General features: G+C 37.2%; 1 protein-coding gene across 2 annotated transcripts in view; it reads right to left on the minus strand.

Moving 5' to 3' along the window:
• The window catches only part of PLXNA2 (plexin A2), a 436,755-nt gene that overhangs the window by 156,893 nt on the left and 256,031 nt on the right, over positions 1-23,831 (minus strand). For both annotated transcript variants that reach the window (XM_087720123.1, XM_087720124.1), the window contains exons 6-9: positions 16,035-16,158; positions 14,242-14,395; positions 11,092-11,188; positions 7,472-7,586 (exon numbers count right to left, since the gene is read on the minus strand). In XM_087720123.1, the coding sequence (XP_087576249.1) occupies positions 7,472-7,586; positions 11,092-11,188; positions 14,242-14,395; positions 16,035-16,158 (490 nt within the window). The remainder of the gene's footprint in view (positions 1-7,471; positions 7,587-11,091; positions 11,189-14,241; positions 14,396-16,034; positions 16,159-23,831) is intronic.

Consider the following 23,831-nt stretch of genomic DNA (forward strand, 5'->3'; position numbering starts at 1 on the left):
AAGATTCATTTAAGAACTGTGGTAAGAAAGGTGGTATAGTGACCAAAGTTACAATGGCATTGAAAAAAGTGACTGATGACCATTTTTCACACTTAGCGACCATTTTCACACTTAGCGACGTTGCAGCATCCTCATGGTCACAAGATCAAAAATTTGATGTTTGGCAACAGATTTGTATTTATGATGGTTTCAGTGTCCTGGGGTCATATAATCACCTTTTGACAAAGTCAAATGGGGAAACCAGATTCACTTATGTTACTAACTTATCAGCTGCATTTATTCACTTAAGAACTGTGGCAAGAAAGGTGGTATAATGGGCTTAGTGACCAAAGTTACAATGGCATTGAAAAAAGTGACTGATGACCATTTTTCACACTTAGCAATCATTTTCACACTTAGCGACTGTTGCAGCATCCTCATGGTCACGTGATCAAAATTTGGATGTTTGGCAACAGTTACAATTTATATTTGTAAATTGTAGTTATGTTGAAATAAAAAAACATTACAATACTATTTTTGCGTTGTATGAAAATTTTTGTTGCTCCGTATAAAATTTTTAATCAAGCCCCCCCCCCCCCCCCGGTCAAAGGTGTCCCTCTTTACCAATCTGAAAATCTGGTCACCTTAAGTAAAACATAATTTTGATTTTGAGGACTCAAACCAAATGTATACATTGCTCTTTTCAAATGTATGTCAATGTATGTATGGTTCTGAAATAGCCAACACTCAATTATAATGATATATTGGAGTACGAGTAGACTTGGATGTTCTATCATATACCTGATATGCAGATAATTTATATTATTGTTTCAGACGTTTGCAAAATCTGTCAAGAAAAACTGAATAAGCTGACCTGGATCTTTACTGGCCTATGAATTTCAATTCCTTGCAAAAAGATCTAGGTACTTAAAGGTTCTTTCAGTTTTAAAGAACTGGTTTCTAAATGTTATAATATATATATATATATATATATATATATATATATATATATATATATATATATATATATATATATATATATATATATATATATATATATATATATATATATATATATATATATATATCATCTATATCTATATCTATATCTATATCTATATCTATATCTATATCTATATCTATATCTATCTATATCTATATCTATATCTATATCTATATCTATATCTATCTATCTATCTATCTATCTATCTATCTATCTATCTATCTATCTATCTATCTATATATTATACTATTATTATATAATATGATTTTTATAATATATAATTTATATAACATGATTATTATTATAAGGAGCTTCAGACCAGGCTAGAAACATAATCAGCTATTATCTAAATATTTCCAAGGAAAATAAATGGAATACAATTCAGTTTAACCTTTCAAAAACTTTGAATATTCTCATCTTCCTGAATAAGTGCATACATGTAAAAACACAATTTGTACAGAATGGATACCAATGGAAGATAATCCCCTAATTTATTAGAATAATTGTCAATTATCCCAAGAGGTTACACTTTAGGTTAGATAACAATACACTGAACATTAATAAAAATATAATCTCCTTAAATAAGATTATACTGAGATATTTCATAATAATAAAATAATAATTATATGACTATGACTTTGTGTCCACCTTTTAAATTTTACCACTTTCCCAGGCACTTTTTTGTTATGATTTCCACACTACCATAAAATGACAAGCATTTTTTTATATTTTTGCCCGCATAAATGTTTCATGTTACAGAACTAATTTAATGCTAGATATCACCAGTGAATGCTGTTAACAGTGTTTCAGTCAAAGGCTTTTAGTGTGACAGCTTAACTGAACAATCCATTGCAGGATTTTGTAGGAAAGACAAATTCCATAGTTCCTTTATTTCATTGGTATAATCTTCTTAATTGTTGGAATCCTGAGTGAAGATCCATGTTATGGAAATAATGGATGAAAAGAACATAATTATTTTCTTTCATTATAATATCTCCACAAACATGTCCAATCAGTTTTGGAGGCTGGTCAAAAGCTTATTATATTTTGGATCATGAAAAGATAGAAGATAAATAATTCAAAAGTCAAGTATGATAATATATTAATTGATTTAATATAATTATCAATCATCATATGAGCCGAGGTGGCGCAGTGGTTAGAGTGCAGTACTGCAGGCCACTTCAGCTGACTGTTATCTGCAGTTCAGCGGTTCTAATCTCACTGGATCAAGGTTGACTCAGCCTTCCATCCTTCCGAGGTGGGTGAAATGAGGACCCAGACTGTGGGGGGGTGATACGCTGACTCTGTAAACCGCTTAGAGAGGGTTGAAAGCCCTATGAAGCGGTATATAAGTCTAACTGCTATTGCTATCCCAGTCAATTAAGATTTTAATACAATTGTTGCAACTTTCAGGCAAGACCAAAAGCATATTAAAAAGATGGGATCACATGTAATTTGTATGGGGACGATATACAACATAATGGGATCCTCTTCTGAAATATAGCCCATATTCTAAGTACCTTTGGAGAAAGTGGTATTTTCAACAGCTCCTTACTAGAAATTTCAGTATTGGCCAGATCATTTCTGTTCTACCCTGTGTAGAGATTTTAAACATAATTAGCACTTTGAATTGGACTTGGAAGCCTACTAGTAGCCAAATGCAACAACTTATTAGAACTCAGGAGAAATTGGGTGTGTTTAGTTTAATGAAAAGATGGACTAGGGGAGACATGATAGCAGTGTTCCAATATCTCAGGAGTTGCCACAAAGAAGAGGGAGTCAAACTATTCTCCAAATCACCAGAGGGTAGAACAAGAAGCAATGGGTAGAAACTAATCAAGGAGAGAAGCAACTTAGAACTGAGGAGAAATTTCCTGACAGTTAGAACAATTAATCAGTGGAACAGCTTTCCTCCAGAAGTTGGGAATGACCTAACACTGGAAGTCTTTAAGAAGATGTTGGATAGCCATTTGTCTGAAATGGTATAGGATATCCTGCCTAGGCAGGACTAGAAGACCTCCAAGGTCCCTTTCAACTCTGCTATTGTATTGTATTAAAATTGATGCTACCCTGAAATATTGACCCTAAGTAATGACACTCCATAGAAGTTGCAGCATCAAAATTGTTTCCAAAGACAGCTCTATATAAAATGTGTTGTCATCTATGTGACTGAATCCTGACTGAAAAAGATCCAGATAAAACCATTGCAAATTCTCTTTAGTGAATCGCCTTTCCTTTCTCAAAAACAAAAGGGTAGAAGTGACAGAGATTGCATAGTTGATGGAGAACATTATCAAACAAGTCACTCAAATCAAGAGATTTCATCAAAAGAAGTTGTACTATTCTTCTTTTCAAGCCAGGTGGCATCACTTGTTAATTTAATGAACCTCTCAAGTAATGTTGTACTTCCTAGTTGCCAAAAGATTCAAGAAAACATGGATCTAGATGCCTCGTTACCCATGTGGCAACCAACAGATTGTCATCTGAGAATCTTACAGATATCTATAACCACTGTTTCTTCCCCTTTCAAGTTTTCATGCTTGCTGCACAATATAAAACCTGGCAGGGCAGATTTACAGGAGGGTTACTTCCCTGTCATTACCTACCCAGATCTTAATAAAAAGTGCCAGGTCTATGTCTTCATATGTTCCCATATTTTAGATGGATGCGGTCTTATTCGGCACAGAACTAGAGTCCATTAAAAAACGCTCAAAACCAAAGGGCTCATGATAGTTGATTTTTATAAACTTTAGACAACCCAAAGCCAAGAACCTTAAATGACTGAATCCTTTGTTAAAAGATTGAAAAGGCTTTAAAATATTAAAAGAAGAAACTTTTTCTAATTTTCCAGAAAATAAATTTGGTGGGAATATGAGAGTAAATGTCTTCCTGGCTACTGATCTCTCTCTCTCTTTTAATCTTATTTGAAAAGGCTTTTGTTGGATAAGCTGATTTTCTTGTTTTGCGCTTTTTACTCTGTGTGTATGTGTGTGTGCGCGTGTGCGTGCACACGCGCACGCGCACACACATGCACGGATACACCCAGGTTGCATATCTTGCATATCACAGTTTGATAAAGCAGTGAGAAAAAGCTACATATTCTTTTCTTATTTATTCAACTTCCAATATATGCTGAATATACATTAAGGAAGTAAATGGAAGAAGATAAGCATGATTTTAAAATTGGAGGAAGAAACATCAATAACGTATGCTATGCTGACAACACTACTTTCTTAGCAAAGGACCTGCAAATTGTAATAAGAGTCAAAAACTGCAGTGAAAGAATGGGACTAAGATTTAAATATTAAGGAAAGTAAACTAACAACAGATTCAACCAGCAGCCTTAGAATTGGCAATGAAGATACTGAAATGGAAAATCAATTTAGTATCAACCAAGTAATTGAAGTCCAAACTTCAATTAGAGTGCCAAGATTGAGAAATACTGGTCTATTGGGATAGGAATGTGTTTCCTCCCACCTCCCCCTCATGAAAAATTTGAACAGAATAAATATCTGAAAAAAAGTTAATAAAGCTAATGAATTAATTGCTTTACAGTATGAGAGTATACTCAAGTCTTCAATTCTACAGTTTAGCTTATAGATTATACTTATTCTCCCCAGAATCAAATCTGAAATTCAGAAGATGGGAAAATAGGATAGGAAGGGAATGCTTTTCCAAGAAATGTTATAGCTACTTCATTGTTACTACTTCAGCAAATAACTAAAACTTGGCTTTTTAATAAACTTTCTTCTACAAAAGTTTATTTATTTTCAGTTTTGTATAGTTGGGGAATAATTTTAGAAATTCTCTAATGGCTGTTTTATACTTTTTAAAATAGTCTGTTTCTCAATTTGAAGGGTATTAGATAGAAAGGTAGGATAGAAACACTTTAAGAAATAAGCATAACAACTGATTCTGCCCACAAAGTGAATCATACTGTTTTCAGTGAATGCCTTGGACAAAATTGAAGTCATACATCCTCATTGTCAGAGCTGGCTAGTTCCACAATCTTAAGTATATGGTTTTTTAACTGTGTTAAATAATAAATCTGCTAGAGTGCAAAGAGAAGGATTCACACAGTGCAAATATATTTGAGTGGCTGTAGAGTGCAAATCTGCCTCTAAGCATTAATGGAGAACAAAATGGTAAAACATGAAAGTGCCTCTTTTTCAATAGTTTTGAAAACTATAACCTTACTTTAAAAGGTTTAAGGTTGCTTTCATTTTGCCACAAACAAACAAAAAATATTCTGGTATCTGAGTATTACTATCTGCAAAGTCTTTTTAGAGTAACTAAATTGTTCCATAGCTCTCACATTCAGCAATTCAATTATTTTGAAGAGGCTCAATAAATTAATTTATTAAGTTAGATGGGGGTCTGTGCAATTGATGCATAGAGAAAATAGAAACAATGATTTGTGTCATCACAGTTATGGTTAGCAAAGGGATTCTTCAAAGTAGCTTAACGCAAAGGCTCAACATAGACCAATGAAAGAAAGGAAGTGCCAACAAAAGAGCATAGTCAGGAAGCAATAAACAAACATTCAAAGGATGAGGCATAGATGTCTTTCCAAATATATCATAGATAAGTCTTTGAGTCATTAAAAGAATTCTAAAAGAACTACATTTTTTAAAAAAAATATTAAATCTCCTTGACCCCACAATTATTCTTATTTAGCTCAACTTACTTAAGAAACTGTTTTTAACATCTTATCTAAATCACACTTTTTATAATAAAAGTTAAGAGTTTCTTTACAATTGAAATCCCAGTTGTCACTTCTTTATTCTAGACTGGATAAATCATTTTTTTTTCTGTGTCTCTCCCCTTCTTGTTCATTTCCTCAACCTACAAATTAGGAAATTTTGCTTCCAAAGTACTAAATAGAATTCTATTGCAGAACAGCTGAGAAAGTGCATATTCATAAAAACAGATTGGTCCTTATTGCCATTTTAGAAAGAAGATTCATGCATTTAAAACTTTTTGTTGGTCCTCAAAGCTGACAATTCTTTCTGGGTATGCAAGTCATTTGGATTCATTTCTGATAAAAAGCATCAATAATCACTTCTAAACAGACAATTCTGTTGTCAGCCCTAATAACTTTTACATTCATACTGTGTATACATATATCTGCTATTCTAGAGAATCACTTTTTAAAAGATTGCTATTTTTCTTTGGGTATATTTGCACTATAACTGCATTATAACTAGAACAAAAATTTAATTTTTCCTTATTATTTTCTTGCATTTTATTCTCTTCAACCTCATTGTTGGTTAGACTCCACATTTATGAGATTCAATTAAAACTAATTATTTCTACTGGCAATCTGAAATATATGTTAATTTTCTCATCAAAGGAAGACACTTTACACCTCTCATCTTTTCAAAATATTGATGGCTTAACATTTTTATGTAAAAAAGAAAAAATGATTTTTTTTGCCTTGGCCTTAAGGATACTATGTCATCCTTTTCAATTACTAATCCCAAATATTCTCTGTTTTTAGTAATACAATTTCCAGTGCAAACTACAGCTGTGGGTCACTTTTTTCCCCAATTTCAAAATAAGAAGCAAAGTATGAATGCCTCTATATCATATCTATGTCCCAATTCAGATTGATTCCCTGATGCTGGCAATTTGTGAATTTATTTGAAGAAAGCCCATGTTTAATTTAGCCATCATCTATTCATTAAGCTTGGGTAGCTATCTACCCTAAAAACTTTCTTACTACAGCCCCTGCTAAAATCTTAAAAGAAGCACTTCTTCTGTCAACCATTGTTGACTAGATTCCATCTCAATAGCAGATATTCTTAATCCTAATTCATATCAGCATCATGAAATATGCTTATAATATCAATAAGTTTAAATTAGTTTTAACTATATCAAAACAAAAAAGCTAAAATAGAGAATATGACCAAACACTGTGAGGGTAAAATGTACTTCAGTGCATAACCTTTTCCCAGACCGTTCTGAGCCTAATAATATAAAATCCTTTTCTTTTTAGTTCTATTACTGAGATTCTCAGTTAAAACACGACGAAAACAGCTTTCAAAATATATCTCTCATGGTTCTGCAGGAATAATTTCTCTGAGATGTCTGTCTGTGTAAACTGATGCTGTGTTACTGCCTAAAGGTAGAAAACTGATCTTTCCTGAAATAAATGATGGGAATTATTATCATATCAAATATATGTTATTTACAGCCAACAGAGAGTCATTAGTGTTTTTCACAGTTGGTATTCTTCCAAATATAGCTGGCTTGAACTGTACTATGAATTTATAGAGATTTGCAATCTCAATATATATTCATATTCATATTCCAACATATCTTGTGTAGGAATGAGATCATCAACCAAGTTTCTCTGTTTCTTTCACCCTACGTTGTCAAAATGTGAAGTGGGAATGGGAAAAGGGAGTTCAGTTAAATCACAAGGCAGACATTTAAGACTTGTACCAGAACTGTGTTGTCCATAGTTTCTAAATCCAGTGTTTATACCTCAGAAACATTGATCCGTCCTTCCTGAAAAGAGCATGTTGTTGGATCATGAGTGCACAGATTTCGATATTTGCACCAGTGACAGCGAAAAGCACTGTTGACACAAGACAGGCATCTGCCAAGAAAAGAACATAGGCAAATATGATTATTATTTATAATGCCTGATAAATAATAGTATTATTGGTAAGCCAGCAACACTTTATATATTTTCTTAAACAGAACAAATATTTCATTTGAAAAAAGTTTGTAGCTCTCATGTACCATGGTTACATAGCTTTAATACTTGGCAGAAAAATTGACTTTGTGATAATCTCTTAGGACAGGTAAGAAGCATTACCATGTTTTCAGGGTATTTTGCCTATGACCAGTGCCTTTAAACCAAAGCCATTAAGTTCACATAACATAGGTTCCTGTATTTTGGGGTTTATTACAAAGATCTTTTATTTCAATATATCGTATCTTAGAATCTCAACAGCTAAGAAAATTTCCTGATTCAAATCTTAGCTTCTCTAAAATTCACTTGGTTGCCAAATATATTCTCTAAATTTTAGGCTCCATGGTATAGATATACTAACACCTGATTAATGCAAGCAGTTATTTGGTGAAAGTCTGATATTCCAGTTAAACCGTTTCCAATCTAGACAGGGACGTGCAGTCACTAGAGGCAAGGGAGGCGGGGCCTCACCAGTCTCCTCAGGGAAAGGAAAGAATTTTAAATATTTTTTTTAAGTAATTAAAGCCAGGGTAGTTGCTACCAGATTTCAAGTCACAGTGGCTTGGTGTCTGCTCTCAGTATTAACTAGGAGGAGACCAGAGAACTCAGGGCCTCCTTTGCATAAGGAATTTTTCGCCTTTTAAAAGTTAAGAAAGAGTTAAAAAGCAAAAAATTCCATATGCAAAGGAGGCACTGATTCTCCCACCTCCTGATCGGGGAGCAGCGAATCATGCCTTATGAGCATGCTTACATTGAGCACACTTACATGGGGCGGACAAGAGGAGAGTTGAGAGAGTTTCCACAGCTGGAAAGGAATGTGGATCGGACAGAGGGAGGGGGGATTCCAATTTATTGTAATTAAGTATGTAATTTTTTTATTGTAGAGAGTGTGTGTGTGTGTGTGTGTGTGTGTTTCTTTCTTCACAGCGGTCCAGTGGGGTTGGAGGAGGTGGGGGGGCGAGGCAGCGTAGCGCGGAGGTGGCAGGGACGTTCTCGCCGCTGTGTCCCAACAGGCCAGGTGTCTCATGTTTATGTCCGCCATAAACGCGAGACGCCTGGCCTGTTGGACACAGTAGTGGCGGGGGGAGGAATGGGCTGGGTGGGCTGGCTGGCTGGGGAGGGCCCTTTAAATCCCTGCTGCCGCGTCTTCCCAGCAAGACTTCCTTTCGGTTCGCAGTTTCCCTTGCCTGCCTTAACTAACTTTAGAGTTCCGGCAGACAGGGCTCGGCCGCCATTAAGTGAAACATGTTTCACTGAATGGTGGCCGAGCCCATGCCTTTAAGTGCTGGCTTGCCTTCCGAGTGTCCCGGCTCCATCTGAGATGCTTCTCGCCACCGTCATGCTCCACTGCCTTGCCCCCCCGCCTCCTCCGACGAACAATCCTGCTGCCCCGGCCTACAGCCAGCCCATCACCGAGCAGAGAGGACGAAGAGGAGGAGGAAAAGAGCAGTGAGTCCAGGCAGGGAGCAGGTCGGGCAGGGGGTGGGTGGGCTGGCTGCAGACCGGGGCAGCAGGTGGGCTGGCTGCAGGCCAGGGCAGCAGGCAAGGCGGTGGAGCGTGACGGTGGTGAGAAGCAACACCCCTGCCACTGTGTCCGACAGGCGTCTCGCATTTATGTCCACCATAAATGTGAGACATCTGTCGGACACAGCGGCGGGGACATTGCTTCTTGCCGCTGCTGAGGTCTTTACTCACCAACGGTAACCCTCACCACACGTCACTGAATCTAGAGCATTTACTTGGGAGCATTTACTTGCAAATAAAAAGGAAAATGTTGCTGATTTTTTTCTCTTTAGTCTGAAGTGTTTATGAACTGAGCCAGATGGAATCTCAAGATACTCAGCCTATACAGATGACCTTCCTAAACATCTTGCCCTAGTGCTTGGATATGCCCAAGTGAGTTAATTCTGTTCCATCAATATTGGAATATCAAATTTTAATGGATAGGTTTCATATAAGGGAAATATTTAAGGATGAAAACAGAATGAATAATCAGACCTCTGGTTTCTGATCAGGGGATCAGAAAAGAAGGATGATGATGAAAGCACTTGGGGGTATGGTATGGTAATACCCTTAAAATTCATGAAGGCAGTTTCAATGGAATATTGCTCTTCCTCTTCCCAAAAAAGAGGACCAACAAGAAGAGATGAGTTCATCTTCATTGCAAATGTTCAAGATTCTTTGCCATTGCTTGTACAAAAAAATAAATCATACTTAAATGTGTTATGGCTTAATATCAGTGGCTTAATATACACTTGTTTATCCTTTCCTTCAACTAATTCTTACCAAATCAGGGAGAGTTTACTAGATTAATTACAGGGACCAGTTTTCTCCACGTGACAGCTGAAAGATTTTGAATCCCCCTCCCCAATTCCTGGTCTTCTGGCTAATTAGTCTGAGTTCTGTAAAAGATTCCAATACCTCAAACAGATAATTCTTCATTTTCAAATTCAAAAAGGTTTAGTGAGCATCCCACCTCTTATTTGCAAAACACACATAAACCCTGTTGGTCCACCTTTAATCCTCAACTGCAGTCTGCTTTTTCTTTTTCTGAAATGACTTTTAAAAACTTATTCTAATCATACACATACAAATCTAACGGGGTGGGAATTTTAAGCAGCATGAACGTATTTAATTACTCACTTATTTGACACATTTCTGACTCTTTTTAGTTCTCTTGAAAGGAATTTGAATGACATGCTCTTTAGTTTCCATTTCCCAGATCAAAATGAATCTTTATGATCTTAGCATGTAAGTGCTGCTATTAGATACTGATACTGAGCATATATTTTTATTATATTGGGCATTGAATATATATATATATATATTTATTATGAGTTGAAATACCTTAGAATGCCTTCTTACACTTTGAGTGGTCAAACTAGTTCCTAGTTTGGGGTACGTTTTTTTTATTACCTCTGCATAAAAGGTTAATAAACTGTGAAATTTTACTTTTAAAGTTTAGTCTTTCAGTAACTGAAAGTTTAGTGAAGTACTAGTAATTGACACTGAAATGACAATGCAGTTAAAAAGAACAATATAATCAATTAATTTTTATTTAGGTCATATGTTTACAGAAATCATGCAGAACTACTTTGAAGAAGCTTAATTTAATATCATAATACCATAACTACATCATAGAAAAGTATCTTTGAAATCTAACCATTTTTCTAATGACTGTATTTATATGTCCAAGTGATTATCTAAAAAACAATTATCCTAACAAACCAAGTAACCAACCATTCTTCTTTATATAAATACTAGTGAATCCTAGCTAGTGGGTTCTGAGCTTGGTTAGAAATCTTTTATACACAGTAATTTTGCAGTTCTTGCTGCAAATAAAATGGCAAAAATCTCTATTTAACTATAAAGCATTCAATGAAAGAAACATTAGAAGATATCTTACAGCTGGTGGGCACTGCAGTTGTAAAATTTGAACTCTGTGCTGACAAACGTCTTGCCAGTTTCTCTGGATTTCAACAGAAGCTCTATGCCAAACCAGTCTGAAGGGAAAAAAGGACAAAGAAATTATTGAAATATCATGCACAAGAATAATATGGGAATTTAAGAGATGTTTTATGCATTTTTTAAATTATCTTTTAAGTCATGTTGACTTTTTTTTCATGTTGCCCCATATGGAAATACATGGTACTGCTAGAATGTTTATACTGATGTAGTTAAAATTGATAGGTAAAATCTTGAATATTCAATGTTAATACCATATGCCTATGACAGTACACAAAGAAAGATATTCACAGTGGCTGCTATAAAATTATAGGAATCTATTCATTTGAAAGTGCAAAATGACTAATAAAGGCAGTAATAATTTTGAAGAACTGGGGAAGACTCAACCCTGACGTCTTTGAAACAGTCCTTGAAAAACTGGAAAAGACTGAAAGAGACAGAAATGCACCCATTAATTAAATTGAAACATAAATTTACACTTTTTCTGCTGAGTTCTGTTCAAAACAGAAGCAGTTATTGTAATGCCATCCAGTGCCAGAGAAGAAAGATTGATGGAAATTGGCTGGCAATGTGGTAGGCAACACCTGCCAATAACCACATCTTTTGAAATGGACAAAAAGATCATTTGCATCTTGAAACTGAATGCCAGTTGCTGATCTCTGTTATCCTCCCTCCAGGTAAAATGGCACATAGCCATGACTGCCATGAATTGCATTTACTTTCTTTTAGCCATTTGCTGGCATTTCTGCTCTATACACTGCCCAGATCTTTTATGAACTTCAATGCATGCTTATTAAACACTCTCCTAGCAGAAAAGGCTACTTGTGAATGAGACAATGTAAGAAACAGATTTCAAACAATTAGCTGCTCGGTAATGGTATGAAAGAACTCTTGATAGCAATTGTATTAGCAAAGAAGGAACCCAAAAAATGGAAACCTTCACCCACTCATGGGGAGTGAATCATACTTTAGAGCATGAGTAACACCCACACTAACTTCTCCTTTTCCCTCTTTAGATAACAAAAGATGGAGACCCCTAATGATAGGTAACTTAGCAAGCAGATGGCTTGAAGGCTGGCTTTTAAATGTGTGGGGTTTGTACAATCTGCTAGAAGCAGATTACACCTACTATGCAGAAGGCATAGACGTCGATGACATTTTTCTTGTCTGCTTTTGGGATTAAAGCTTTGTCCAAAATCAAATGATAAGTAATAATCTATTCCTTTTTGAAAAGCATTACTAACACAAAATGGTTTTAGACTGGAAATTAAAGTGAGCAAATAACATGACAACAGAATGCAAACATAAAAGCTCATCATGGACATTTATATTTTATTGTTACAGGATGGAAAGCATATACTTGTGACTGAAACCACAATGTTAGCACATGTCTACTTAGCACTATTACAGATCTGAGTAGCTTCAACCATTCCTTTATTGAGTTGTAATCATGTGATATACAGGTAGTCCTCAACCTACAGCCACAATTGAGCCCAAACTTTATGTTGTTAAGTGAGAAATTTGTAAAGTGAATTTTGCTCTATTTTACGACTTTTCTTGCCTCATTTATTAAGTGAATCCCTACAGTTGTTAAATTAGTAACATGGTTGTTAACTGAATTTGGTTTCCCAATGGACTTTGCTTGTCAGAAGGTTGAAAAAGGTGATCAGGACACTGCAACCATCATACATGTGAGTCAGTTGTTGAACATTCAAATTCAAACCACGTGACCATGGTAATGCTGGTCATAAGTGTGAAAAATGGTCATAAGTTATTTTTTCAGTACCGTTGTAACTTCAAACGGTCACTAACTGAACTGTTATAAGTTGAGGACTACCTGTAGAGCACTGTTTGGATCTAACATCCTACTTCACTTTACGTAATACAAAATTTCTTTCTATGCAAGTATTTCTTTCTATGCATGACATAAAAGAGGCAACATTAAGAAAGCAATAGGAAAATATTTCAGCCTTCCAGGGCATTGTGTTGCTGAGTTTGGTAACAAAACAATTTAGTGGAAATGATACAAACAAAGATTCTAAGGTGAAGTTATTAAATTCAATTCTCTGTATTACCTAGCTACAAAACTAATATTAAATCTGGTGTGAATAGTTTGCTTATTTGTTACTTGGTTCTGCTATCTTGGCTCCGAATAGAAATGTCAGGGAGATACTTGTGCTCATTGCATTTCATGAACTGTTGGCTCCAGTCCAAATATACCCATTGCCAATTCAGGTAATACTTCACGTACTAAACAGTGACATTCTAGTTTATTTTCTCCTCATTTTTAGTCTGCCTTAGGCTGTTTTCAGTCCAGGCTGTGTTTTTTTTTTAAATCCAGGCTCTTAATGGCTTTAATTAATATTATATGTTGTAGGCCATCTAGAGGGTTGGAGTGGGTGGCTGTAATAAATTTAATGAAATAATATACCATAGTCTTTCAGAGCATCAACAATTACCAGAAACTCTTAAATTTCCCAATCAGCATGGCCAATGTCTCTGGAAATAGAATACACAATCATGGCACATCTGGAGTATACCGTATTTAATGTATAGATTGTAATAATATTAATCTCCAAAATGTATGGATTCTTAGACTTTTAAACATAAATAATGTAAGGAAGGTGGCCCTGATTGAAATATTCAGGATCCGTTATCTAGGTAAACGAGGGTGAAGCATTTTTTAAGTCCAGGACTACATGATAACATATGAAAGTAACTTAGGCAGAAACCTCCCTAATTCACTGATCTAGAAAAAGGAGGAGGAAATATAGTATAATCAATCTTGTAAGACTGATCCATTAGGCAGACAAGACCAGAAAATCAGTTTCTTAGGAAGTTTAAAACTATTTTTACTGAGATTGGCTATAAGAATAGAATCTTGCACATTTGATTGTAACAACATTTTTGACAGGTGTTTCACAAGTTGATGGGAGCTACTCTAGAGTGCCTGAGAATAGACAGTAGGCCAATATTGCAGATGTCTTCAATAAAATAAATCTAAATCAGTTTCATAATGTAGACCATTACTGTCCAATCTCCTGATTCTTGCTCTAAGTACTAACAGTTTATCACTGAGAAGCCAGCTCACCCTGGTCCACAGGTATGGCAGGGACATCCTTAGGGGATGGAGAGATGCATATAATTTGGTTCCCCAGAACCTGGCCTTCTATTTCAGTGAGGTTTCCAAATACACAAATTATGCCAGGTGACAGGTCCGGAGCATCATTCACCAGCAAGCTGAGCTACGGAGGGAAAAATGAAGAGAAGAGGCATAAAATAGAAGGCAGTATGTATATTTCTTTCTATACTTCAAGAACATCACAGCAAAATGTTTAATTTTTTTAAAAAAGTCATTGTATATCAGTTGCAATTGCTTCACTGACCTAATACCATAATCACATAGGTCTAGTGGTTAAAGCACCAGGCTAGATACCAAGAGACGGTGAGCTCTAATTCTGCCTTGGTATGAAAGTTGGTTGGATGGATTTGAATCAGTAACTCTCTTTCAGCCCAAACTGTTTCACAGGGTTGTTGTGGAAAACAGGAGGAGGGAAAAATATAAGGTATGTTTGCCATCTTGAGTAATTTATAAAAATAATACAGGCAGGATATAAATAATCAAGTTGAGGTGATATTTCTATCATAGCGTGGAAGAACAAGGCTTAATAACTTCTTCACTTTTAATTGGAAAACTCTTGCAGGTGAATTCTTGGTTGAAATTAAACAAAACAAAACAAAATGGAGGTGGATCAGTAAAATATTTCTTTGGGGCCTATCCACACAAATTGTTCCAATCAGTATAAAGTCTTGATATACCAGACCACTTGAGAAAAGGGTTAGCCATTAAATCGGAATTGATGTAATTTGTCCATAATTACATAATTAACATTTCCCATCATTTCTTCCCATTTACCTCATTAGCATATACAGAATGTGTTATACAGAACTTGGCATGCTTTAGCTGTTTACACCTCAAAATGAATGCCCCCAAACCCATTCACAATGGTATGCAAAAAGCTAATCAGCATTGGCTTATTAATGGACACCTCAAAGCATTGTACTTACACTGAAAGTTACATGGAATAATTCAAACTGTTTTTATATGAAATGGCTATGAATAGGTCTTGCTTCTGAAAAAAACTATGTAATCGTCAAATGGAAAAGAAAATAGCTTGCTTCTAGAGTTATTTGCTTTTTTACACTCTCAAACATCAAAGAAAACCAGAATATACTGTATTTAAATTTTGCTCCTTTTAGAATTCATCAAACCAGGTCTCATTTTAAAAATGGACAAATGGGAAAACTAGAATATTTACACTGTGTTAAATGATAACACTTCCAAAATATGCATACCAGAGGAAGTAATTTTTAACAAGTTACACTCAAAGAGAAATGCACCAAAACACAAAGCAAAATTAATTTGTTAAAATCTAAAAAATCCCAAATTCACAATGTTGTTGTGAATAAAGTTACTTTCAGGAATTAGAGACATAGAATGAGATTGTTTCAATTACAGATAGCTCTTATTTAATAATCACAACTTCCGTTGCTAAGAAAAACATCACATGATCACAATATCACATGATCACAGAACTAATGCAATGTCAGTTCTGCTGCAGGTGTTAAGTAACTCACATACAATCATTAAGCAATACATCACACAACTTCTCCATTGACTCTGCTTGTCAAAAGCTGGCTGTGAAGCATGCAAATGGCAGGTATTAAGTAACAATTATTGGTATAATTATATAAAGCTGAGACAGGAAATATTAGATAAAATTACTTGAGTGGTACTATTCAAGACTAGAGACCATCACATCCTTTTTAGCAATAGAGATGATGAACATAAAAAGCAAGCAATTACCTGCCTTGGCTACCTACCGGAAGACTATGCTCAGAAACTGGGATGCTGCTAGGTTGAACAATGACACTCATACACTGGTTGATGCTGGCTGCAAATCGGAAAGGTTCATTGGCTCTCTCGCATTTATCCCTCCGTGAACATCTGAAAGCATATATAACAGGTACACCCAAAGTTATCTGTATAGTTTAATATTTTCCTACTGGTAACTGTCACCCCATAATACTAGAAAAATGATAACATTTATAGAACAATTGATCTTTTACCAGGACTTCATTATATATGCTGCATTTCTTCTAGAGATTAATCTCATTTTTGTGAGCAGTAGGTAAGAGAGATTGCAGAGTGTATTTAGCTGAATTGCAAACTTCTCAGCAATGTCTTATTTACAATGTTTTTCACTGTTTCCTTGCTTTCTTAGTTTTATATAAACATTACTAACCACATGTTATTTTAGATACTTTTACAAAGTTAAATGGATTAGTCACATCTGGCCTTAGTTTCAAACAAGGGAAAGTGCTATCAAATAAAACAGTAATGGCTCAGCTATAAAAAAAAACCAAAATAAAACCCAAAATCAGAGCATTAAAAGAAAACAAGCAGGGATAGCCAGTAAAGCAGTCAGATTTTTAAAATTTTTGCCAGGTTTTGCTATAGAGTTTTAATCAGGAAAAAGTTTTCAAGACATCAAAGTTAAGTAATAATTATTTTTATATTGTACATGCCATGTCTCAAACATACATGGATATTTGAGTTTCATTGCTGGGTAGAACTTTCTAGAATATCAGCTAGAATATGCTGACTTTATTAAAGACTTTTGCTACCAGCAGGTTGATGGCATGATTGTTTTTCTAATTCTATGGAAATAAAGTGGCACCTCTCCAGATTCAAATATATTCTGTTAAATTTGTAGGCCAGGAGCGGGCATCCTATGCCACTTTTTGCAATTCCTCCAAACATCATATTGCTGAAACAGCCACTTTCTTGATAACATAAACCATAAAACAAATACTATAATATAGATCTTTTCAATCCTCTCTCTGTTATCCTTCCCCTTTGTCTTCAAAAGAAAAGAAGAAATTGTGGTTCTGCCAATCTGTGTGCTTGTTTTCCCTTAAAGTTTAAACCAGAAGTATCATGTTTCCCTGAAAATAAGACAGGGACTTATTGTCTTTTGACCCACAAAATATGGCTTGGGCCTTATTATCAGGGGAGGGCTTATTGTTTTGGGGTTGCCAGGTGGCTGCTCCCTTGCAAGTGGGCTCCTGAAGAGTCGGGCACATTCTCAGGAGTGAAGCAGTCATGAGATGACCATGCTCACAAGCAGCCGCCCGACAAACCCCCTCTCCAGCCGGACAGAGTGCCATTCATTGACCTAGGGGGTATCCCTAAGCTGCCAAGCCATGTGGCACTCTGCCTGCCCCCAGATCCTGTGGCTTGGCATATTTTGGATACCCCCTAGGTCAGTGCATGGAGCTCTGCCCTGCTGGAGAGGGTGGTTGCGCGAGCACCTGTTCTGCCCCCAGCTTGCATGACTCCCATCCTCACCATGCCCTGGCCCAGCTCTCCCTGCAGGGCCCAGGAACCGCCGCTGCTGCCGCCGCACTCCAAGCATAACTTCTGCTCCGGCTTCCAAACTCTGGAACTTGGCTTCCGATTCTTCTAGCAGTGGCTGCTCTAGCAGTGTGCTCTATGGTTGTGGGCCAGCTGCCATAGGACTGTTGGAAGAATCGGAAGCTGAGTTCTGGAGTTTGGAAGCTGGAGAAGACGTTATGTTCGAAGTGCGGTGGCAGCAGCAGTGGCGGTGCTCTGACCCTGCAGGGACAGCTGGGCCAGGGCATGGTGAGGCTGGGAGGCATGTGAGCTGGGGGCGGAACAGGCACTCGCACAACCACCCTCTCCAGCTGGGCAGAGCTCCATGCACTGACATAGGGGTTATCTCGAATGTGCCAAGCCACAGGAGCTGGGAGGCAGACAGAGCGCCATGTGGCTTGGCACCCCCTAGGTCAGTGAATGGCGCTCTGCCCGGTTGGAGAGGGGGTTTGCTGGGTGGCTGCTTGTGAGCGTGGTCACATCATGGCTGCTTCACCCCTGAGGCTGTGCCCGGCTCTTTGGGAGCCTGCTTGCAAGGGAGCAACCACCCAGCAATTCCCCACTCTGGCCAGGCAGAATGCCACTCCCCAACCTAGCGGTATCCTGAAGATACCAAGCAATGTGAGTGCCTTTCCCCCCCGGCTCCCGCGGCTTTGCACCTTTGGGATACCACTGGTCGGTGAGTGGTACTCTGCCTGGGCGGAGGGGGTTGTTCAGGGGGCTTATTTTCAGGGGAGGCTATATTTTTGCCCACGCGAAAAATGTGGCAAGGCCTTAGTTTCAGGACAAGTCATATTTTAGGGGAAACATGTTGGGTTTGCTCTACCTTTAACTCTTTGCTCGCCCTTCTAGCCTAAAACTCAACTAAGGAACCCTTCTCTTTGCAATGGGGTTGAGAAAGGATCCATTTAAGAGCAACACAGTTGACCTCTCCGCCCAAGTCAACTAACCAATCCTGAACATAATTTACCAGAAGCTTAGCGATTGAGCCACGGTAGCCTCTTTCTTTATTATAGAAATAGTTCTATAATAAAACATAGAGTTGTTTTTATATGGTTTTGTGTGTAGTGGATGCTGGCCCCTGGAAGGAATAATGGTGGGGCAGGCCTAGTCCAATGATATAAACATTCTGCCTTCACCCCCTCAAAAAACCACACACACATGGGCTCGCATGCAAAAATGTTACCTTCCTCTAGTGAAGAGAAATTCAACTGCTTAGTACATAAATATGTCTTTATGAAATTGTACTCAGATCTTGTACATGAATTATTATATATATATAATATTTTCAGTAGAGAGAATAGATGAAAAGGAAGCAAGTGATTCTAAGCATTTTAGGCTCTAAGGCAGTTATTCTCTAAAGACTTTGGCACCCTTAAGTGGGAACAGATTTTCCAGAGAGATAATCGCATTTTGAAAGATTATCCGTGTTGAAGCTTAAACTGGAACATTCCACACTATGCAGACTTTGTATGTTAATTGCTTGAAAACAAGTTCTCAGTCATGAAACTGAATAAATACAATTGGGATCTTGCCTACAAGTGGCCAATCATCATTTCACTAGTCACATTTTTTTTAAAGAAAGCAGGGCACCAGCTACATTTTAATTAAAAAGCAAATTTTTGGTTAATTAAACTCCTCCTCATAAAGGTGAAGCTTGGATTTCTTGCATCCTCATTGAAAGCATTAGATGCACACCTGAATCATCCAGGTGCTGTCTTTCCCACACTGCCTCCTTAGATTAGAAACCATCCCATGCCACAAGCTGAGTTATGACTCTGCAGCTGGCATGCATTGGACACCTGGCTCATCACCAAAGTCATTTCATTGCAGAAAGAGGACTGAAACTCTTCAAATATATCAAGATAAAGAAAAATGTAGAGAAAAGGCTAATCCTTCTTTCTTCTTTCCATTTCCTTCATTATGAGAGGTTAGGATGTCACTGCACTCATGAAAGGACAACTCCGAGAAACTGCTAGAAGTAATGCTACCCAATCAATCCTATGGAGCAGGATATAAAGTAATGAACTGTATATGGTGAGGCTAGACAGGAAGACTAGAAGATGCAGAACCAAACAGGTGATGGATGGTATTGTCACAAAAAAGACAGCTAAGAAGAAAAAAAAGGAAAGGGGGATGGTGAGAGGGTTCCAATTAAATTAATGCAGATCAGGGGTCTGAATGCTTTCTTTTGATATTTATAAAATGTTGGCTTATATAAAATATGTATTTCTCCTTTGTTAAGCCTGTGTGTGTGTGTGTGTGTGTGTGTGCGCGCGCGCGCATCTATGCTTAATTATATAAATATAATATAAATATACCCGGTAGCAATGTCAAGTAAAACGTAGCAATACTTTAACAAGTATTTTTTTTCTTGATTGTTTTAAAAACTGCAGCAATAAGGTAGCATAAAGGCCATGCTACCACTGTTATTTCCTTAACCATTACATTTTAAAAACTGGGAATTCTGTTCCTTTTGCTCAGGGCTTAATGTACTATTATCCTATGCTTGGCCCTATATAATACCTTCCAGCCATTATTCAGTCTTTGTCAATTTGCAGAACAGAAAAAGGTTACTTGTTGCTGGCTATAGCTAGTGTACATTTTTGGAATGCTTATTAAGGTCACTAACCATTTTGTAGATGTAATAACGGTAATTTTAAAGTAACTTTGCTCATTCGACCTGTTTGTTTGGTCTTGCTCCCTCTCTGCAGGTTGCAATGTGGGCTGCTAGGAAACCATAAAACAGCAGTCTCTAGAGGCCTTAGAGCTATAGGAGTAGAGAGATCACCATTTTGCCCAACCACAGTTCAGAACCTTCAAACAAGTGTTAGGTTTCATCTCTTAACCACTTTTGGAAATTGCTTTTTTAATTGCTTTCTGGATATTAGGAATCTTTAGAAAGGCAAGTTTTATCACACTTAGGTGTCTCCTTCCATTCTTTTCTGAAAGAAGTTTTTAGGTACTGAAAGGATTATTTTGGAATAAATTGCCAAAGGGTGATTAGAACATTGATTTTGGAGAATTATAAATTGATTTAAGGGTCAGACAAAGTTGAATTAAGACTTCGAAATTAATTACAAGTATTCTTCTGTGGGTTATTTTGAATTTTATATAAAATATGAAAAACTTGCAATTAATTATAACAAAACTTCTCATGGGAAAATGTCGATTAGAGAAAAACATGATAAGAGGGGATTTTAAAGGTTGGACTCTAGAGGGAACCAGAAAGAATAAAATTATAATTAAAGAAGAAGAGACCAACTAATGCAGAGTGGAACAAAATACTCTTGTGAAAGACTTCAAAGATATTTGGGAACAATCCATGCAGAAATTTGTCAAAAATTGTCTTCTACAATAAAAATGGGAGTTAAAGAGATTATAGAAGAGGAACAGATTTCACCATACAAAACTGAGTCTGACAATGATTTGAATGTGGACATAAAAACATGCTACAAGAATGACATGGAATAAGATGTTACTGTTCTATTTCAAGGTTACTGACATGCACAAAAAAGTACTTTAGAAGCAGAAACATTTACTGTAGTTTAGTCAGATAACAACACCCAAGAATGTAATTCAAATTCCTAGTAAAGAATGCTCACCTGAAGTGAGTCAAATATAGTCCAAGAAGCAATAGCATAGTTTAGAGATGTCTGTGACTCCAAAAGCCACAGACTGCCAAATCAAGTAGTCCAAGGGTCAAGAATCACAATAAGTAGGAACATGATTCAAGAACTGTTTAGCTAAACAGTTGTCTCCAACAAGGACTGCAAGCACATGGAGCTAATTAAATCTTTTTGCAACCAGCTGGCTACAATTATTCATGCCTTGGCCATTTTTTCACAAGAAAGGTCTTTGAGGAACATTGCTCTGCTTGCTTCTCTGTGTGCCTAGACCTGGGGGTTGGAAGTTGTGCCTTTTAATCTCACTGCTCCAGTGATCAGGAGGTGCAGTGAATAAAAGATGAAACAAGTTTAGCTGCAACAACATCAGATTCAAGGTTAGAGTTGTACTCTGTACTGTGGCTGATAACAATTACACTGGATTTATAAATAACACCAGTTTAAGATTGTTAAAAGCAAAAGAATATAAAGTTGGTTTATTTGATCATGGTAAAAACATATGCATTTATGATTTTGGTAACTATTTTGATGACCAGGACTGAATGATGATGATTTATAGGTTTTTATAAATAAAAAAATGAGATATGGGAAGAATATAATTTACTATATTTTTAGAAAAAGTGTTTATGTTAAAATTAAAGTAAATGAATATAAAAGTGATGTATTGGATTAAGGTTAATATATATTAGTTCTGGTAATACTTAAAGGTTAGTCTAATAAAATTATATTAAAAATACTATCCCTGAATGAATAAAAAGTACTGGAAAAGTTGGGGACTCTTTTCTCCCCATTTGATAAATCATCCTTCTATAGCGTGCTGCAAGAACAGGTTATGTAACATTCTACTGGGTCCAGGGTTTCTCATTTTCAGCAATCCATCTCAAAATCTACATTGATTATTCTACAATTCTGGGTAGATCCTGAATGCCACTTGAACTATCTTCCCTAAAGTGGCCTTTGGGTATACTGGCCCTCTTACCATAACCACTACTAACACAACTCATGGGACCTGAAGTCCAATGGAGAAGACTGCATTTGTAGCCCTTAGCACATTCTTCTGAAAACAATTGTTTGTATATTTGAAAGGTGTTTTTTCAAAATGCAACTATGGGTTTTTTGGAGTTGGAGTTGGAGTTAGATTTATTTATAGGCCGCCCTTTTCCCTGAGGGGACTCAGGGCGGCTTACAATCAAAAAAGGAAGGGGAGTGTAGGACAATACAAAAAAGAAATGTGCACAAAATAAATTAGACAGTAAAACTCAACATTCACTCAGCATTCGGGAGGGGCAAAAATAAGATTATCCCCAGGCCTGATGGGCTAGCCAGTTCTTGAGGGCTGTGCGGAAGGCCTGGACGGTGGTGAGGGTACGAATCTCCACGGGGAGATTGTTCCATAGTGTCGGAGCCGCAACAGAGAAGGCTCTCCTCCGAGTAGTCGCCAGTCGGCACTGACTGGCGGATGGAATACGGAGGAGGCCAACTCTATGTGATCTGATGGGACGCAGGGAGGTAATTGGCAGAAGGCGGTCTCTCAAATAGCCAGATCCACTACCATGGAGCGCTTTATAGGTGGTGAGTAGGACCTTGAAGTGCACCCGGAGATCAACAGGTAGCCAGTGCAGCTCACGGAGGATAGGTGTTATGTGGGCGAACCGTGGTGCGCCCACGATCACTCGCGCGGCCGCATTCTGGACTAGCTGAAGTCTTCGGATGCTCTTCAAGGGCAGCCCCATGTAGAGCACATTACAGTATTCCAGCCTGGAGATCACAAGGGCTCGAGTGACTGTTGTGAGGGCCTCCCGATTCAGGTAGGGCCGCAACTGGCGCACCAGGCGAACCTGGGCAAATGCCCCCCTGGTCACAGCTGAGAGATGGTGGTCAAAAGTTAGCTGTGAATCCAGGAGGACTCCCAAGTTGCGGGCCCTTTCTGAGGGGTATAAGTTTTGTCCCCCCAGCCTGAGTGATGGTATGTTGGTCAAATTTTTGGGAGGGAAACACAACAGCCACTCGGTCTTGTCTGGGTTGAGTATCAGCTTGTTTGCTCTCATCCAGTCTTTAACGGCTTCCAGACCCCGGTTTTTTCCCCTTGAGGAAGATGAAGTTATTTTGCTTTTCATCCAAGAATCTTCATATGATCTAGCTGGATGGTGGGGAAGGGAAAAAGGAAGGATTAGTTCTGATAACTGTATAATGGATACCCTAATATTTTGTTTTTTATCTATCGCTGAGCCCACATTTAATAAAAAGAATGCAGACTGCAAAAGCCTGTTGTACTGTTCTCTTTCTCTCTCTCTCTTCCATTTGGTATAGCTAGATTCAGACTCAGATAAAGCATTTACATTAGTAGACTTGCTGACTGCTCAACAAAGAATCTTAATCTTCCTATGACAAACTTCTTCTAGATGTGGTGACAAGAATAGATCACAAAACTGTAGTCTTTATTACTAAAAACCCACTTGTTTTGGCTTAGAAATAGCATTTGGTGATTGGGGGAAGAGGAGAGCTGCCAACCATTTTTCCTTTGCAAAGGGCCCCAGAAATATCTGGCAAAACATAGTTATTCCCTCTACTCCTCTACTTGAATAAGAATCAAAATAT

This window comes from Thamnophis sirtalis, unplaced genomic scaffold, assembly GCF_051295495.1.
Source record: "Thamnophis sirtalis isolate CommonGarterSnake01/CBP01778 unplaced genomic scaffold, rThaSir2_p1.2 scaffold_7, whole genome shotgun sequence".
NCBI lineage: Eukaryota > Metazoa > Chordata > Lepidosauria > Squamata > Natricidae > Thamnophis > Thamnophis sirtalis.